The sequence below is a fragment of the Limulus polyphemus genome, unplaced genomic scaffold, assembly GCF_000517525.1.
Source record: "Limulus polyphemus unplaced genomic scaffold, Limulus_polyphemus-2.1.2 Scaffold214, whole genome shotgun sequence".
In the NCBI taxonomy this organism is placed as follows: domain Eukaryota; kingdom Metazoa; phylum Arthropoda; class Merostomata; order Xiphosura; family Limulidae; genus Limulus; species Limulus polyphemus.
In genome coordinates this window covers 625,089-643,119 of record NW_013665824.1, presented here as the reverse complement: position 1 = coordinate 643,119, position 18,031 = coordinate 625,089, and the positions used below count along the sequence as shown (strand labels likewise).

The 18,031-nt window shown below is 30.1% G+C and overlaps 1 protein-coding gene across 1 annotated transcript in view; it reads right to left on the bottom strand.

Annotated features, from left to right (window-relative positions):
• Positions 1-474: 474 nt before the first annotated feature.
• LOC106478470 (ras-related protein Rab6-like) overlaps positions 475-18,031 on the bottom strand; it is an 18,758-nt gene continuing 1,201 nt past the window's right edge. The window contains exons 2-7 of the mRNA XM_013939014.2: positions 15,308-15,361; positions 14,141-14,246; positions 10,876-10,987; positions 7,304-7,397; positions 5,718-5,781; positions 475-4,798 (exon numbers count right to left, since the gene is read on the bottom strand). Coding sequence (XP_013794468.1) covers positions 4,731-4,798; positions 5,718-5,781; positions 7,304-7,397; positions 10,876-10,987; positions 14,141-14,246; positions 15,308-15,361 — 498 coding nt within the window. The 3' untranslated portion in view covers positions 475-4,730. The remainder of the gene's footprint in view (positions 4,799-5,717; positions 5,782-7,303; positions 7,398-10,875; positions 10,988-14,140; positions 14,247-15,307; positions 15,362-18,031) is intronic.

Here is an 18,031-nt window from a genome sequence, read left to right as displayed (position 1 = left end):
CATGTTAAAAAAATACTCAAAAATATACAAATCTGAAAAAGATCCATTGTGTGTAGTTTGAATAAAAACTTTTTCTTAACATTATCTACATTTTAAAGAAATATATAAAAATAATTTATATTTAAAGGTATCACAAAACATAATTTGGTACAATACACAAAACAACGTGAAACACAAAAATATTATTTTTGTTTTGCACAATAAACTACTTGTTTGTCAAAAAAAAACACACAAAAAACAGAGAAAATAATTTAACGAGAAAATATTAATGAAGGCACTTCACTGAAATAAATACTTCTAAACGTTTTGGCACACATTTTAGATGCTACCAAAACCTACAGCAGTCTTAAAGCTGAAAATTAATAAAAAATATAATAAGGTTATCCATAATTTAACAAAAATGTTCAAGTATCTGTGTATTGTATTTTTCTAAACACACATTGTAAATACTGTAAAATGTTTAGTTGTAGTTTTAAAACAAAATATATATGTATGATATTTATATAAAAATGGGTGATAATAAAACCTGGAACTAATGAATCTAAAAACACTTAAGTAAATCTTTTTCTCATATTATTGTAATGAGTACACTTGGTCAAATTATAAATTTCATTTGTGTGCAAAAAAAAAATAATAAATTTTATATATATAAACTATCCTACTGTGACATAAAATTTTCAAGGCCTATTTAAAGACATCAAGTTGATCAGCTAATAACAGATACACTGAATGGACTAAGATTCTTTACATGCCTCAATCAGCAAATCAATACAAAAAGAAGCCTTTATCATTGTACTACAGCTGCAGTAATATAATATATTTCAAAATTAAGTATTTAAAAAAAATATTAGATACTTTTAAACTATTAAGAATAAGATGTATGAAATCTCCTTATTTCTAAGCATAGAGAGTTTGTTTGTTTGTAATTAAGCACAAAGCTACACACAATGGGCTATTTGTGCTCTGCCCACCACGGGTATCGAAACCCGGTTTCTAGCGTTGTAAGTCTGCAGATATACCGCTGTGCCACTGGGGGGCAGCATAGAGAGAAACATCAAATATGGGCCTTTTTTCAATATCTGGACTAGTTAGTTAAGAAACTACAAAAGTGTGAACAGTAATGGGCTTCAATCTGAACACCTGTGGGATTAACTTTTCCATCGTTCCAAGTCATGTGTAAAGTGCTGTTAATTAAATTATCAACTGTATACTTTAAATTTAATTACTTTAAATGCATTATCAATTATCAACTGTATACCTACCATTGGGTCTCCCTGTATACATATACATATATATATACAACTTATTTAAAAAACATTTTATATTCTGTCTGGTCAAAGTACGCTTCAGTTTCCATTACAATCCTAAGTCCAAAAACTGCAGTGCTGAAAATATCACTAACAGAGAGTATATCTAATTGATTAATAAATGCATTATTATAAGTTTAATGTTTATATTACTGCATACTTCTAGTTAGAAATGTATATGAAATTAGTTGCATTAACTTATAAATTCTGATCTACAAAGGTTGCTTGCTTGGGCCAGTAGTTATCGATAATGACTACTTAACTCACAGGAAGCTGTCAAGTATTAGAAGCCCACATCAAGTTGGCATTACTGGATTCACCAGTAGAGTGGTGCCTGAATAAGTGATTGTTAAAAATCCCTATGTATGTATATAATAAATTTGTCACAAGCTTCAACCAATGTACAAGCTTCACAGCAGTAAGTACCCAGAAGAAAACCTTTTTTCAGTGCTGAAAATTACACGTTTCCAGAAGAAGATCTATGTCATCCTCAAATAAACCTATAATTTTTCATTGTATCCAATGGATTGAGTAATATTCATAATAAAAAAAGTAATCAGTTTTATGGTGACCTCTCCTTAGCTAGTCTTTTATTCAATTACTAACACAAATCAATCTTAGTACATTGTAAATTGCACTGTATATCAATTTCAAAACATTATTGAGTTGAGAAGATACAGAAAATGTTGAAGACTGACTATCTAAACATCCTGTACTTTATATGTGCAACTAATTCAACGTGATGTGTAGAGTATACAAATATTCTCTTCACATCTGCATGAGGGACAAGGAATTGATAATTGATAAGTGTTGGTGACCATTCTGAAGCATAAACTATTCCCACTCTCATTCTAGTAACACTAACACTTATTAACCTTATGCAACTTGATAGGTTTGGGTTTTGGGGAAGTAAAGATGCGTTTTTACTACTGTGGAAAGTTTACGTTTTTTTTTAACGGGTTTTATACTGTGTTAATAGGATTATTTGTAGGAGAGGGTAAGTAGCAAGGAAAACAAGGTAAGTGATAATTTATCACTGAAATATATATACATCTCTTTTTGAAGGTGCTTCCTACTTTTAATATCTTAACAGATGTATCCCTTTTTGGGTAACAGCCCTTTTCAGGGTTACAGTTATAACAAATTTTTTTAAGGATCTTTCCAGTTTCATCTAAACATGTCCATGCTGAATGTCAGTACTCGTACGAGAGCTGTTGTCACATGGTCTACGGGGGACCCGCTGACTGTACGGAACTGATTCACTATGCTCCAGGAATTAGGCAAGGACTTATCCAGCAGTGAAAATGAGGTGGACAACCTAATTATTGATACATGGGATCATGACTCTGACTCAACGAACATCACACCTACAATCTCTCTGAGAAAACACATATCACTCTGTCATTGAAGTTTCATTTGCCATTTTGGCAATTTATATCTACCTTGATATTTGGGATGAAGAGAAACTACAGTTTCTGAATGCCTCTGGTTAGTCTTTTGAGCTCTAAAATTTTTTAGTTTTGAGTCTCAGATGACTTTTAATCCAAAATAACTGCCAAGGAAGGAATTTGGATGGAGATTGTCCATTAAGTGGCCCAAATATCTTCAATCATGCAAGAAGGCTCTGCAGTCAACTGCCACAGAAGAGGTAGTTGCTGGTTGTTGCCCTACAGAGATCTGTACTGATATACTTGATAAAAATGTGTTCTGTGTGTGAAACTGAAAATTTATAAAACATAATAGCATGTGTATCAATTAACTGAAAGAATGGAAGCAGTTGCATTACTTTCTCCTATGCCAAACGTCTTTTTTTTTTCAACCATACAACAATACATGCATTAGTAGACAGAAAACAGTTTTCTTATCAAAGGTGAGGAAAAATACAACACTAAAGAGTGATATATACAAGTTATCATCCTAGCCCATAATGCAGTATACAGTCAATATGGGTTACCAAGGGATAGATAAGAGTGAAGAATTATATTCAGCAAGCGACTTCCTTGTAGTCATGGCCAATTTCAAAGATCGTAATGTTCAGCAGAATATTCTTACACAGTTAGCTGACGTTATAAGAAACAGTCTATTTAATTAAAAAGTTTGTAAAATGCCATTCCTACTGTGGAATATAAGGATCTCTCTCAGTTAATGTGATGGAAAAGCCTATGCTCTCCCTGTATTTTAGCTGTTCTGGTTGAATAGTCTGTCTGTCTTTTGCACCACAGCTTATGCTAGAGTTTGGTCCATCTTAAGAAACAAGAAAATGACAAAAAGACATGCATAATTGGAAAGTTAGTCATTGTATTACAATCTTTCATAAATGAAAATGATCCAAGAAGACCTGATGCAGAATTTGTTTGATTAAAATTGGATTCTTCTAGGCAAAGAAACAGAAGGGAAGGAAGACGAATAAAATTAAAAGGGACATGAAAGTATGGAATAAATGATGATGATGAAACATACTTGTGTAAGAAAAAAAAAAAAGGCAAAAATCAGAAAAATTATAAACTTATCTGACTGGTCTAATAAGTTGTTTTGCAAGGTACTCATTGTATGCAAGTAATTTTTAACTTATAACATTATTATACAATAACTGTTGATCTGAAAGTGTTATTCAAAAAAGTTAACAATTGGAACAAACAGAAATTCATTTAACATATAGAAACAATGTTATACTGTTTATAACCAAACTTGAAGTTATAAATTAAGGAAAAAGTTCAAATTCTAAAGAATAGGTTGAGGTTATAGGTCTAAAACACCTTTAGAAACTTTACAATTTATAAGGCGAAAAAACCCAACAAAAAAACAATTAATTTTAACCCTAGAAATTACTAAGTAACATACAGCAGTATTTTACAAGCCAACTGACCACTTTGTTTTGGCTGGTCAAAAACCCACCCTTAGTTTTTTCTAGGCACAAACAGATAAGTCAAGACAACTTTTAATTATTTTGCTGATTTTCGATTACATAATTATTCAGATACCACAAGATTTTCTTAACACAGAAAACATTTCTTGCTTATGAAAAACAAGAATTGTCTATGTTTTGCAATTTATGTTTAAAGACAGGGATTTCTGAGTAGTTAAGCATTATGCTATAAAATTAAGCCTTAGATCTATGTTGAACTATATATTAAAATGAAACAAAAAACCTACATAAAAATGCTTACTTTAAGGAGAACAAGTTCCTGTATTCAACAGTAAATAAATGTATTCTGGCAATAAGCTAAACATACACACACATTATAGCAAAAAATCTCTCTCATCTAGAAATTAAATTATTTCAACCTGAGGAAAATTGATCTCATTTTAATTAAATTGAGTTAAAAAGGCACTATAAATGGTACCATAAAAAAAGTTTGAATTAAAATATCACCCAAAACATTACTCTGTTTAACATAAAAGTTAAAAAAAGAACAACAAAAACTAACAGCCACAACCCTCATCTTCTGGCTCCAATACTGTAGGTGCATCTTTTAGGTCAACATCCACAACTGGAAGAAACATTAAGGGAAAAATCAAAAACATTTGAAATATTTCTTTAGCTTCATATGGAGTTTTTGGCTTTTGAAAAATAATTCAATTATACAATATAAAATTACATTATATATGTCTACTGCATGAAAATCTTCTGCACCACTCCTATGTTCATTTTTCAGTTACAAAAATGAAGTATTTTAAAAGCAGAATTATAAATTTACAGGAAAAAGTATCCAGCTATTTAACTACTTCAAATTCAAATAATTTCTAAAAATATCCTAAAGAAGGCACAGAGGACATCACCATATGTGTAAGGGAAGGGTGGGTGTAGACAATACTATGTATTACAAAGGGAAAGATATTTGGGGAATGGCTTTGTCATTTCTCAGATCTCTGTCGCGAACAGCAGTGTTCGTGTATTAAGGTTTCTTGTGCAAATTTCTTCATTTGTTTATAGACACATAGAGTAAATGTACAGTTACATTGCCGTCTAGGGACCTGGGAGCAACATCAATGTGTTTTAATATTTTACCCCAATACTTAGGTTTTGAAAGTGTTGACAGATCTGGTCTCATACTAAATAAGTCAGTTGGTTTGTCACTTATGATCAGACCATTTGACTCAAAGTGTCTTTTGTGTTAGAGGTGTTTGATGATTATAACATGGTTTAACTTCATAGTCTTGAGACACCTTGCACAGCCATCAGGTTCATTCAGAATTCTACTTACATGACCTCATACATGAGTAGTCTAGGAAGGTCACTTAAATGTTTTAATTATTTTAAGTAAACAGCATTGTTGTTACATTTTACAAATTTTGTGTTTTCAAATACAAAATAACACAAGCAAAAAAACATTTTGTAGGTGAAACATAAATTTCCCTCCCAGTATAAAATTGTATCTTTAATTTACAGCTTTAAATACCAAAGGATACTGTCCTCTTTTACTTTATCTGTGTTTTCATTGCCTGGAAGAGCTGCTGCCACATGTCTGAACAACTGTATACATGTAAACAAAATAACCAAATACATAAAATATAAATCTAAAAATGAGTACAATGATGAATAAATTTTATCATTCAGTTTTAGCACCTGTATCTTCTATTGCTAATAATTTAATATACACATTTTAATTTCAAAATAATATTTATGTGTAACCACATTTAACGTATTTCAAATAAAGTGCCCATTAATTAATTTTACAAAGCTTCGTTCAGACGCCCACATTTTACATATACATTCAAAAAACATTGAATATGCTTGTAAAAACAGTACATGTTCTCTGTTTGGGAACTCAACTATAGCTTCTTGGTTACTAATCTGATATTCTGCTAGCCACATTAAGATTTTATATGCAAAATGAAAACAGTACATGTCTTTATTCACTCATATTACATTTTTTGTAACCTGTAGAAGCATGTAATATAAGTTCCAGCCGAAAGGTATTTTAACCTACAGAAATACAATAATACGGTATTTCATGGCAATAACCCTTTAGTCTATACAACTGAGGTACTTGCAACACAGGGTCTAAATCAATCTACTCCAAAAATGTTTTTTTTTATTACAAAGGACTGATTTCCTAATCAGTTGTGATAAAGGTTAGTCAATATGTAATTAGCTTTCCTAAATATCCACTTATGTCAGAATTATATGTCTGGCAAGTACACAACAGCTATATATCTGCCAGTAAATAGTACATTTAAATGTACATGGAATGTTATTTGCTGCAAGTTTTTTAAGATCTCACTAGTTACAATCAATTTATTTATTGTTTTTCTGATAGTTATTTAAAGAGTAATCTTATTCTTGTAATATATTATACACATTTTTTTTCTTTCTTACAGTCAGCTACTATTATAGTATCATGGGTAACAAGTTTATAATCAGATCTGTCTTGTTTACAGTATTAAATTCACTTGCGTAAAATTGCATTTTTTCTTGTCTCTATAAAGATAAAACTTTTGCTGAATTTGATGGCTTTCTCCTTTTACAACTTTTCTTAGAATGAAAACAATTGTACTACATTGGCTAATTGTGCTTTCTTGTATCAGTCAAAGAAATCTTTACTTGTATGAGCTGTTTTCTCAGTTATTCCCATCAGTACTCTTTTATTAAACGTTTAACACTGAAGATAGTTTTTTTGTATATATTAAGCAACAAATTAAACTTTTTGGATTAGAACTGGAGAACATGTTTTTTTATAACTATACAATTAGGTGACCTCAGTTTGTTCCTATACTTTAAGAACAGTTTACAAATAACAAAAGAGATAGTTTTAACTAAGACACTTGTACCTCATTACATGTTATTTTATACCTGCAGGTTTATATGAGATTTGTGGTATTTTCAGTTTCTGAACCTGGTTTCTAATGATAATTTTTGTTATATATATAACAAGTTTCATTGCATATTCTTATATTTAAAAGTCTACATCTTTTTATTTTATTTTACCCTATAAACAATATATTAATACTTTAAAGCTACTGTAAGAAAATAAAGCAGGTTTGAATCAGCTTACTTGTTTCACATTATATCCTGACTTTGCACTAGTCTCAATAAACAGAATACTTAGTTCTTTAGCTCTCTTCTCACCTTCTTCTGTGGTTACCTCCCTACAGTAAGAAAGTTGGGTAAGTTAGGGTTTAAAATTTTTGAAATACACACTATCTAATTTTTCAATGACTTTTTTGACACCTACACCAATCCAACTGCAATATACTGGAATTTCGTTTTTCTTTTTTTCTAACAAGGTTTGCAGTTAAATAGAATTGTGTTTGTGTTAATGCAAAGAAATCAGCTAAACTATAAACAAAGTTCAAACCAATAGTGATACCATTAACCTGATCATAACTTATTTCACTGAAAACAAATGATTACTTATTAGAAAATTTCAGGATAAACACAAGATTAATGTCTTTGGCTCAAAACTATATCGACATGTAATGAATTACTTCAATTTAATGAATACTTATATAGATAGGTTCAATGAGAAAACTGGTATAAATAGCACATTCAAACAATTTTGCTTCTTACAAACTACTTATATTAAAAACTGTGCTTTAGATTAATTTTTCACAAAAAAATCAATGAAAAACTGGTCAATTTATCATTGTAAATATTAATTCTTAAAACAACAGGTCTTATTAGAAATAGTGTATTTCTTGATTTCTTTGTTTGTTTGAAGTTTGTTTGTTTTTGAATTTCGCACAAAGCTACACGAGGGTTATCTGCACTAGCCGTCCCTAATTTAGCAGTGTAAGACTAGACGGAAGGCAGCTAGTCATCACCACCCACCGCCAACTCTTGGGATACTCTTTTTACCAACGAATAGTGGGACTGACTATCACATTATAATGCCCCCACGGTTGAAAGGGCGAGCATGTTTGGTGTGACGGGGATTTGAACCCGTGACCCTCAGATTGCGAGTTGAGTGTCTTAAAAACCCGACCATGCCGGGCCCTGTTTGAAGTTAAGCACAAAGCTACACAATGGCTATCTTTGCTCTTCTCACCACGGGTATCAAAACCAGGTTTCAAGCATTGTAAGTCTGCAGACATATCACTGTGACACTGTGGGGGCTGTATTTCTTGAAGACCACATAAAATACCACAGTGTGAGCCATTTGGACAAATTTAATTATTCTGAAATTAATTTATATTTTTTTAATTATCATTATTTCTGATATTTACTTTATTTTGATTAACTACTTAATTTCCTTTATGAGTTTTCAAAATGATAAGATGTTTTAATAAATTAAAATGTTTTATGGATTTAAATTCTAAAAATGAATCAACATATTGCCTTAAGTTTATAATACATTTATTCTTAGGTTATAAATTTACACAAAACATATATCTATGTTATGTTTTTATCAAAGACATGATTACTTTGCTATCTTACCGAGAACATAGCGACTTTATAATGGTTGAATACATTATGTTATCAAAACAATATTCATGTCGCTTTGTCTAAAAAATAAGGCAAGACATATAGCTTTACGTCTACTTCATAATAGTTATTCTCAGTTTATCTAGATCAATATGTATTTCAAATCTTCCCCCCCCCCCAAATCTGCCAAGTATTCAGATTAATGAACACTGTAAATAATGGAAATCACTTTGATAGCTGCAAGTCCAGTTACTAATCTATTATAATAATACTCAGTTTTTGTCTGTCCTGAAAATGCATGTGAACCTTACTATCTAAATGTGCATGTATGCTCACTTTATTTCAATGGATGTAAACAAAAGGTGGATGTAACTACACTTTAATAGACATTTTGTACAACAACATACTAAAAGCTTATCAAAGTTTTAAAAAAAGGTCTAATGGTAGGTCACAGCATAATGTTATAAATTTATTTATTAATAGTATTAAGTATGATAAAGTGTAGCCCTAACTAAATTAAAGCAAAAACATACACAAGTTACACTGTTAACTTATCTCTTTAACGAATATAGGCCATAATTAATAAGGGCTTAACTAATGTCAGGCCTATGACGAGTGGACTTATAAATTTTGATGTCTTCAATTAGAATTCTTTTGTATTATACTAGAAATACTGATGCAATAAAGATACTAATTTTACTGCAGATGTTTTGTGGGTCTCTGCTAGTAAGTCTTTATTCTACAGATGATCTAATACTAACCACTAAAATAATCTGTATCACATACAGGCTTTTAGCACACACATGTATGCAAACTTGATGCTTATATTAAACACGCATGTCATATAACCATGTAACATTTCATCATTACCAATGATTAAAGAGTAGTCTACGAGAAGCGTGTTTTATCATCCCCAATTAAACACACACAAATACAAACACAATCAATTGGGTAACCAATCATTAAGGTCTGTCTCTGATTTGCTGGAGGACATTCAACTGAAACCATCTTCATTTTAAGATTGTACTTTGAGTAAAAGGCATGTAATCTAAGGCATATCCTCAACACATACATTTTACAATTCCAGATGCAAACACATCCACAAGTAAGAGGGTTATTTAGTCAATACAAATTCTTTATTTACCGAGTAAAGAATAAAGAGAAAACTTAACTTCTAGAAGTATCAACACAATATTTCAGTGATCAACATCAATAACAAGGCACACAGGTATAGGAATCTAATGTCAAGAAAAGGTGGGAAATATAAAATGTAGATAAAATACTTGAAATAAATGTATTCTTAAACTGCTGAAGTAAATATACAAAACAGGTAAACCTAGATTTAAGGTACACTACTTAAAGAAAATACACAATACATATAAAATAACAGAAAACATACGAAGTAAATCAGTGATTCAAGTAATCTTCCCAAGAAAAGTTTTTGCAGTTAGTCAGCATTACTTGAGAAGAAAAAAAATTATTTTACAATTTGCTTTCATGTGAAAGTGAGAGAAAATCATAATGACTCTTGAAGTTTTAAGGCTTTTTACTGATGAACTGGGTAAGTCAGCTGCTAACTAAAAATCAAAAATAAGAATTTAACTAATTTCTTGACCTTAAAGACTCAAAGTGTTAAGATATTCAGAATTTTATCATTAATTCTTTTATGCCTTAGTAAAGGATCTACAAAGTACAGACTGTTTTTGTTATTATGAATTGCAAATTTTAGTTATTTCCTAAAGGAAGGGTAAACGTAGCATATGTAATTTTACCAATTATGCTATGAACTGGTCAATGAAAAACAATACTTACATTTTTCGAAAAGTGATCTACTTTACTTTATAATAATAATTTAATGAACAATGTACATCTTTTGGACTGTAACAGTTGAGTACAGCAGCGTAAAGAGGTATAAATTAATACCATCAACACTGAAGTAAAACAAAGATCAAAACAGGGAAAGAAAAATATAGCTTAGTTATATGATAACCAACATTTATAATAAGTCTGAAGACTGTTAGCTTTATTGATATGAATGAATGGTGTAGCACATTATCAAATATCAATAATGTTTATGATCCTTTTAAAAAAAATATCATTGTGTTCACCCAATTAACTTACATTACTCGGAATATTATATAAAACATTATTAAATGATATTCTTTAAATATGAGAAAGTAATCTCTATCTTCTTTTACCAACCTTTTATCAGGTAGATCAGTCTTATTTCCAACCAACATTATAATAACATCATTCCCTCTTTCTGATCTCACATCATCAATCCACTTTGAGATTTGTTGAAAAGAATTCATACCTTGAGATAAAATAAGACTGATCTGAATATTTCATGCATGGAAGTACAGGTTCATTATAACAAAAAAACTTTTAATTAAAATTATTTTATCTTAAAAACTACTACTCCTAGAAGAACTAAATTTCACCAAAGGCACATGGAGAATAATACATTTTATTCATGACATGTTTAAAATTTTTTATTTCATTATTATACTATACATAGAACTAGAAGATAACTGTATTTTGTTTTTTCACTGAACACTTATATAAAGTGTTTGATCCATTAAAACTAGCTGTGGAACAATAAGTTTACTGGTTTGGTTCAGACATATGCTCAAAGATTAAACAAGAGTTATCTGTGTTAGCTATCCTTATATTTGAACTGGCAGAGTGAAGGCAGCTAGTCAACAACACCCACCATGAGCTCTTGCATAACTCTTATTTGACCAAATTGTCTGATTTGATTGTCACTCTTATAATGCACTCATGGACCCATAGATTCAGAGTCTTGCATGCTACTTACTAGGCCACATTCCCAATAATAACTCCAAGTTAATAAATGCTAAACTAATATTATAATTATTATAATAATTAATATTAGGCAGTTACTCAAAATTAAAAATACTTTACCAGACAGTTATTTAAGCCAAATATATTATTATTAGTAGTACTTATATGCAAGTACATATGTTTTGATATATTATCTACAAAATTGTTAGGTTAATGTTTCAATTATAATTTCTAAAGGGTTTATAAAACTGTCATGTGAACTGATTGATTTTTTAATGGAATTGTACAATAAATTTTGATAAGTTTAAACAATCATAGACATTCATCATATAATATGTAGCTCCCATCAAAATTCATTAACTCACCCTTTTAATTTTTAATTCATGTTGCTTCTTAATTTGAATAAAATTAGTCATTTTAATGCAATTCTTACAACTTCATTAAATCCACAGACAACTTGACAGGATTTTTAGTAGCACTTAAAAACTGATTAATGGATATTAATTCACATAACAATTAAATAAATTTACTAGTTCCCTTTTAATCTACTTCAATGGATGAACTCTAGGTTAATGACATATATCATCCACTTCATAACACCTTAAATAATGGGAATCAATTGAATAATTAATAGGGTTTCAATAAATAAATTTAAGACTTTTTAATAGGTATTCATACAGCAATGATAACAGCCTGAACAATAATGTTATACATTATACCAAGTCACTGAAACATTTTCTTGAATGACCAATAATTTTTTTTGCCAATATGAAATAAAAGCATATGCTTAAACATGACTCCTTTCTTTAAGATGGTACTAAAAGGTCAGTTTACCAAGACACACAGTAGTGTGTTGTGCAGACAAAAAAAAACCTGCAGGACACACTGTGTGTTATTAACAGGAATGATAGTTTAGTAATTTTCCAATCTCTGTAGCTTTGACTGTGGTAATTCAACTATCACATATTTTCAGTGGATGTGTGCTACTGGACCCTTACTCCACATACCAAATTTCAAGGCTATCCAGTAAGAAATACATGAGATATAAAATCACCAATTTTGATTGAATTTCTTCCTTTTTGTTTTCTTTGCACCAAAAATATGGAAACTTTGATAGAAAAACATAGTTTAATAGAATTTTTTAAAATTTGGTACACTGATAGATCTTTACAACTTAGAATTAGGTGCCATATTTGGTCTAAATATAAGCCACAAGTGCAAAGTTATTCAACAAAAACTGCTTAATTTCGATCAAAATCTTTGTGCGCACCTACACAAAAAGTCACATGAGCTATTAGTCTGAAATTTTCACTACAGCTTCACCTAAGAGTAAAGGTAGACTGTTTTTAGTTTTTTGTCCTTTGGATTAAAGATGGCTGACTTAGAGCAGCAAAAATATAGTATTGGTTAGGCTACGCAAATTGATTAGTAGTTTCTAGCTCAAGTTTTCAAAAGAATCATACGGGTGGATGGTTATTATTTATTGCCAACTTTTAAGCACAAATCTTATGAAATTCTCCCAAATAAATGAGCGTTAAGCATCTTGTGATATAAGCTTAATGAATTAGCATAAATAATAATGCTTGATATGACTGTACCAAGTATATGTGGGTGATGACAAGCAACTGTTTATCAAGAGTCCATGGTGTTACTATAAATGAAGTTATTAACACTGTTTTAGAGAGGAAAACTACCACTATATATTTTAAAGAACCTGGTTGTTTCTGTAAAGTATAGGTCTGTTCCAAATAATAGGGTTTCAATCCTAAAGTTAATGTTGATTACTATCAAGTGTCGCTTTCCTACTTGCTATGGTTTGTTGGTGTGTATTGACAAAAAGTAATGATAACTAATGAAAAACACCTTAGGTGTGAACAAAAAAGGTGTAGCAAAAAAGGGATTGAATGTGTGACTTAAAGAAATGAAATCAAAATTAATGGTCAAACTGGTAGCTACATTTATATCAAATATTCATTCATAAGTTAGCTAGGCCAAATATTTCGTTTTACCTATCATCATGCCCCAAGTTGAACAAAAAATGTAACCAGGCTAACTAATGAATGAATATTTCTTGTAAGATTATTATTAATGTTATAAGTGTAGCTACCAATTTTGATTTCATTCCTTTAAGTCACATGCTCAATCATTGTTTTTTTCACAACTAAGGTGTTTTTCATTAAATTTATTATAATACTCAAGTCTTTTATCTAACTATAATTCAAACAATGAGGAAAAAGGGCATAAAAGGCAATATTATGGGAATGACACCCCTTTATTGTGTGAAAATGAACTGCACTCGAGTACAGTCACTTGCTGATAGCTCACGCTGTGATTAATTGTATAAAGCCTATAATTTGAGGTACTGCAATGTATGTGGATAAATCAAAGTTTTAGCTAGTCAAAAATATTACATGTGAAAAATTGTGTTAATACTGCAAGACTGAAAGGGTACATGATATCATGGTGCCTTTCAATAGAATACAATCTCCAGGTGATATAATATGTTAACTACTCTCTGTTAAGTCTCCAATACAGCTCAATATAAAATGACTTCAAATGCAACTACACATTGTGATGTCTATAATACAACTCAGTTAAATTTACACATGATAACAAACACATGTTGTGAAGTGTTTATACAGTGGAAGAAAAAACAACTTACATGTGATGTCATACACAACTATAGCAACAGTGGAATCTCTTATGTAACTTGGTATTAAACAACGGAATCTTTCCTGCCCTGCAGTATCCCATAACTGAAGTCTCACCTATTAAGGATAACCAAAACTAAAAGTTTTTACTATGATAAAAGTGTTTATGCAACTGTAGTTTTGATTACTCACTGTTATAAAAGCAAACTGACATGTTCCATAAAAAGTGAAAAACTATCTTATGAAACTTTAAAATTGATGTTTAATGCCACGGAAAATATTTTCATAATAAATAGGATATTTTATTTTTAACTAATAATATTTAAGGAAACAATTTTGGAATACATATCTAGAGACATCACTTAGGTAAAAACACTGCATAATGTGAAAAATTTCAACCCACAGATTAGATGTTTTTCAAAATACACATACTGTTCCATTTATCTTTAAATATTTGAAAGTAGGCCTTATGTACTTTTTTTATGGCTATCTGACAACTAATAATATCTTTTCAACAATGATCATTGCCCAGTAAATATTCTGACAACATGACAATTAAAATTCCTTGCTGTAAAGGTAGAATGTCCATATTAATACTTTCTTGTGAAATTATGCATGAAAAAAACATGAAAACATAGCTAAAAAGTACAAGAGAGATCCATGTTTTTAACAGCAAGTCAACAAACACAACATGGAAAAATAGTATAATGCTCATATATCATTAAGATGAGCACATATCACAAATGAAACATTTTGAAAAGTATTAATCAAGTAAACAATTTACAGATAAAGTATATACAAATTCAATAAAATGCAGAAAGAAAAGGTTAGCTCAACTTTCAAAAAATGATATCAAAACACAATATCATTCCATTTCACAAATAATATAAAATGAGAAGCAATGTACCAATAAATACCCATAAAATAAAATACAATAAGAAAATGAACAATAAACAGGAACGACCTAAACACTATAAATCCAGAAATAAAAAATGAAACACCAAAAATAACTGGTATGAAATATATGGACTAATTCAAAATGTAAAAACAAACATCTGCAATATCTGTTTATTTGTAAAATATTATGAAATATTTTGAAACCAATTACTATTCTATGGCACATAAGGCTAAAGCTGATAAAAAGTATTATGTTTAGGGTGAAACATGACAATACTTACTGTTCTATCCTCCAAGTACATTGTCTTGGAAAGGAAGTCTATTCCTATTGTAGCCTGCAAAAATGTTAAAAGATAATCTTATCAATCTACTGGTTTTATACAATAAATTAACATTAATATCCTTCTCAAATCTATTTTTTAAGAATCTTGCATGTTAAATCCATCCTTCTTTTTCCAAAAGGTACTTCCACCACTATAAATATAATATATTCATAAAAATTTCATATATCAGGTTTCAGTGTTTCTGCTTCTCTTAAATAGGCCATAGTTCAAACTTAAAAGTTCTCTTGGTTATTGTATGCAGTTCAATAGTGTAGTTGTAGAAAAGATCTGAAGAATTCTGTCAGAGACATCTATCATCTTCATAGAAAAAAAGGAAAATAAAATATTTCTATCTGTCTATAAAAATTTATAATTACAAATACAAAAATATTACGTTTTGTTTAAGATTCAAGTGGAGTAAATCTCAATTAAGATTTTTTTGTAGCAAAAATATTGAAATAAATACAAAGATAGGTTTGCACCTTAAATTATGGTTTTAATTTATGAATTGGGCTACAGAGTTAGACATAAATATTCACTTTCTGCCTAAGTAATGTATTGATCTCTATCTCAATGTCTGGTCATTTACGTTAACTGATAAATTTAAGTGATCAATTTAAAGATGGATTACTCAGTCAAAATGATGTTAGGAGATACTCCTGTTCTTGGGATTAGTGTCATTTGTGTCTGTTACTACCCACAGAAACTTCCTATATAGTGAAAGAGTAAAATCAGTTGATAACAGGACTGCTGAGATACAAGTTACAGGGAAGTAACTGGACTATAATGAAGAAGGTTCCATCCTTTAAACAGAATGTTCACTTCTAGATTTTGTAAAATTCTATTAAAGATGTAGAAACAGCTCTCTATGCAGAGTGCATTACCCCAGTTTTTCATCAAGTAGCAACAAAAAAAGAACCCCAACAACTCTCCCTTACATAATTTTCAGAGTAACATATAAATCACAATATTTAGCAAGACCTTACAGATTTGGTCAGTAATGCTAAAAATAATTAGATATTCCTATAACAAAATGTATATTTTTATTATTATTATCAACAGATTGTTCTGAATCAACTAGGAAAAACTGGCTTTCCTATATGTCCATAATTTTTAATTATTATAGTTAAAATGTAAGTTTTGACTCAATTTAACACAATGGAACCACCACCAAATACCATGATACTTAAACAGAACCATGTGTAACAAATAACTTAAAGCCCATTTAATATAGATTGCACTATAAAAAACATCATTTAACACACACAAGTTGATACATAACAAAAATGTATTCTGAAATACAAATTTCACATTTTATATTACGTTCCACCAAAGTTTAAAATTTTCAGAGGAAGAGCATCCTAGCCTGAAACACTGTGAATAGTAAAACACGTTTATCATTTACCACACTTTTGATTTAATTGTACCACTTCAGTCTCTGTATGACTTTTTATAATGCATGTATCTTCAATCAGCTCATTCATCTCTTCTCATTATGAATCACCAAACAAGTATTTGTAGAATAATTCTCTATTTCAGTCAGTAGAGCTGGGAGATTAGTCAGCAGTTCAAAATTAGTGACCAATGGCAGATAGTCTTAGGAGTTTTGCCATAACAATGACAGGGCAGCAAGTTTGGTGGTAATGGGAATGGAACCTGAGACCCTTAAATCACAAGCCCCTCGAAATCACCAAAGCTGAATATACTTGACACAAAATGAAATGCTATAAATGGAGTATGAGCTGCTCCCTTCCACTGTTTTAAGCTGTAACACATGAATCATTTTTCTGGTGGTGAAGTAATTGATACCCGAGCCATTAAACATCACATGTACACAAACACAAACTTTGCTTAAGAGATTGACAAAAGAAAAGCATATTACTAAATCAACACTAAAACAATATAGTATCAAAATATAGTATTAAAATGATCAATAATAATCATACACATACAGAGAAAAATACAAAACACAGAATATGATAATAATCACAAACAGTAATGATGATTAATCCTTATTAAACAATAATGAATGACATTTTGTTTATGGAAGAGGACTTATTTGTGTTGTGATACAACTACACTTTTGTGAAAATTAATATGAAAAACCTCAAATCAAAATTATTTCATTCTTTTTACTGTGGGATGTCAATAGGAAAAAACTAAACTCTGAAATGAAATTTTGAAAATTAGGTGCTCTCACAGCAATTTTGAGCATGTTTGTGGCACAAAAAAATGAATATTTTCAGGTGCACTGTATCCTGTGAAAAATCCACTGTTTCTTCTCAGTAAAGGGTTATCTATTCTGTCATGTCACCCATGAACAATAAATAGTTGACCATTGTATTAGCTAATTTTGTAAATAACCCTATAATTACCCAGATGAAACCAGTCAAGTTCCTGCCTAAACTTGAAAATTTTCAGCTTTTAGAATAAAAGTACTCCCTTTTGGTCCAAGCATTTTCATCTGAAAGATATTGTGTCCATTTACATTACGACATGTGGCTAGAATAGCTACATGCGGATGTCAAAATGTGACTGATCAACTCCAAGTTTCATAGCTCACTTTAGGATAAAGAGCTTGACATATCTAATAAATATTTTGACATATGAAAAGAGTTTGGTCTACTGATTATGTTTTTGAACTTGGATGGCAAATTATAAAGATGGATTTTGAAGGATTCT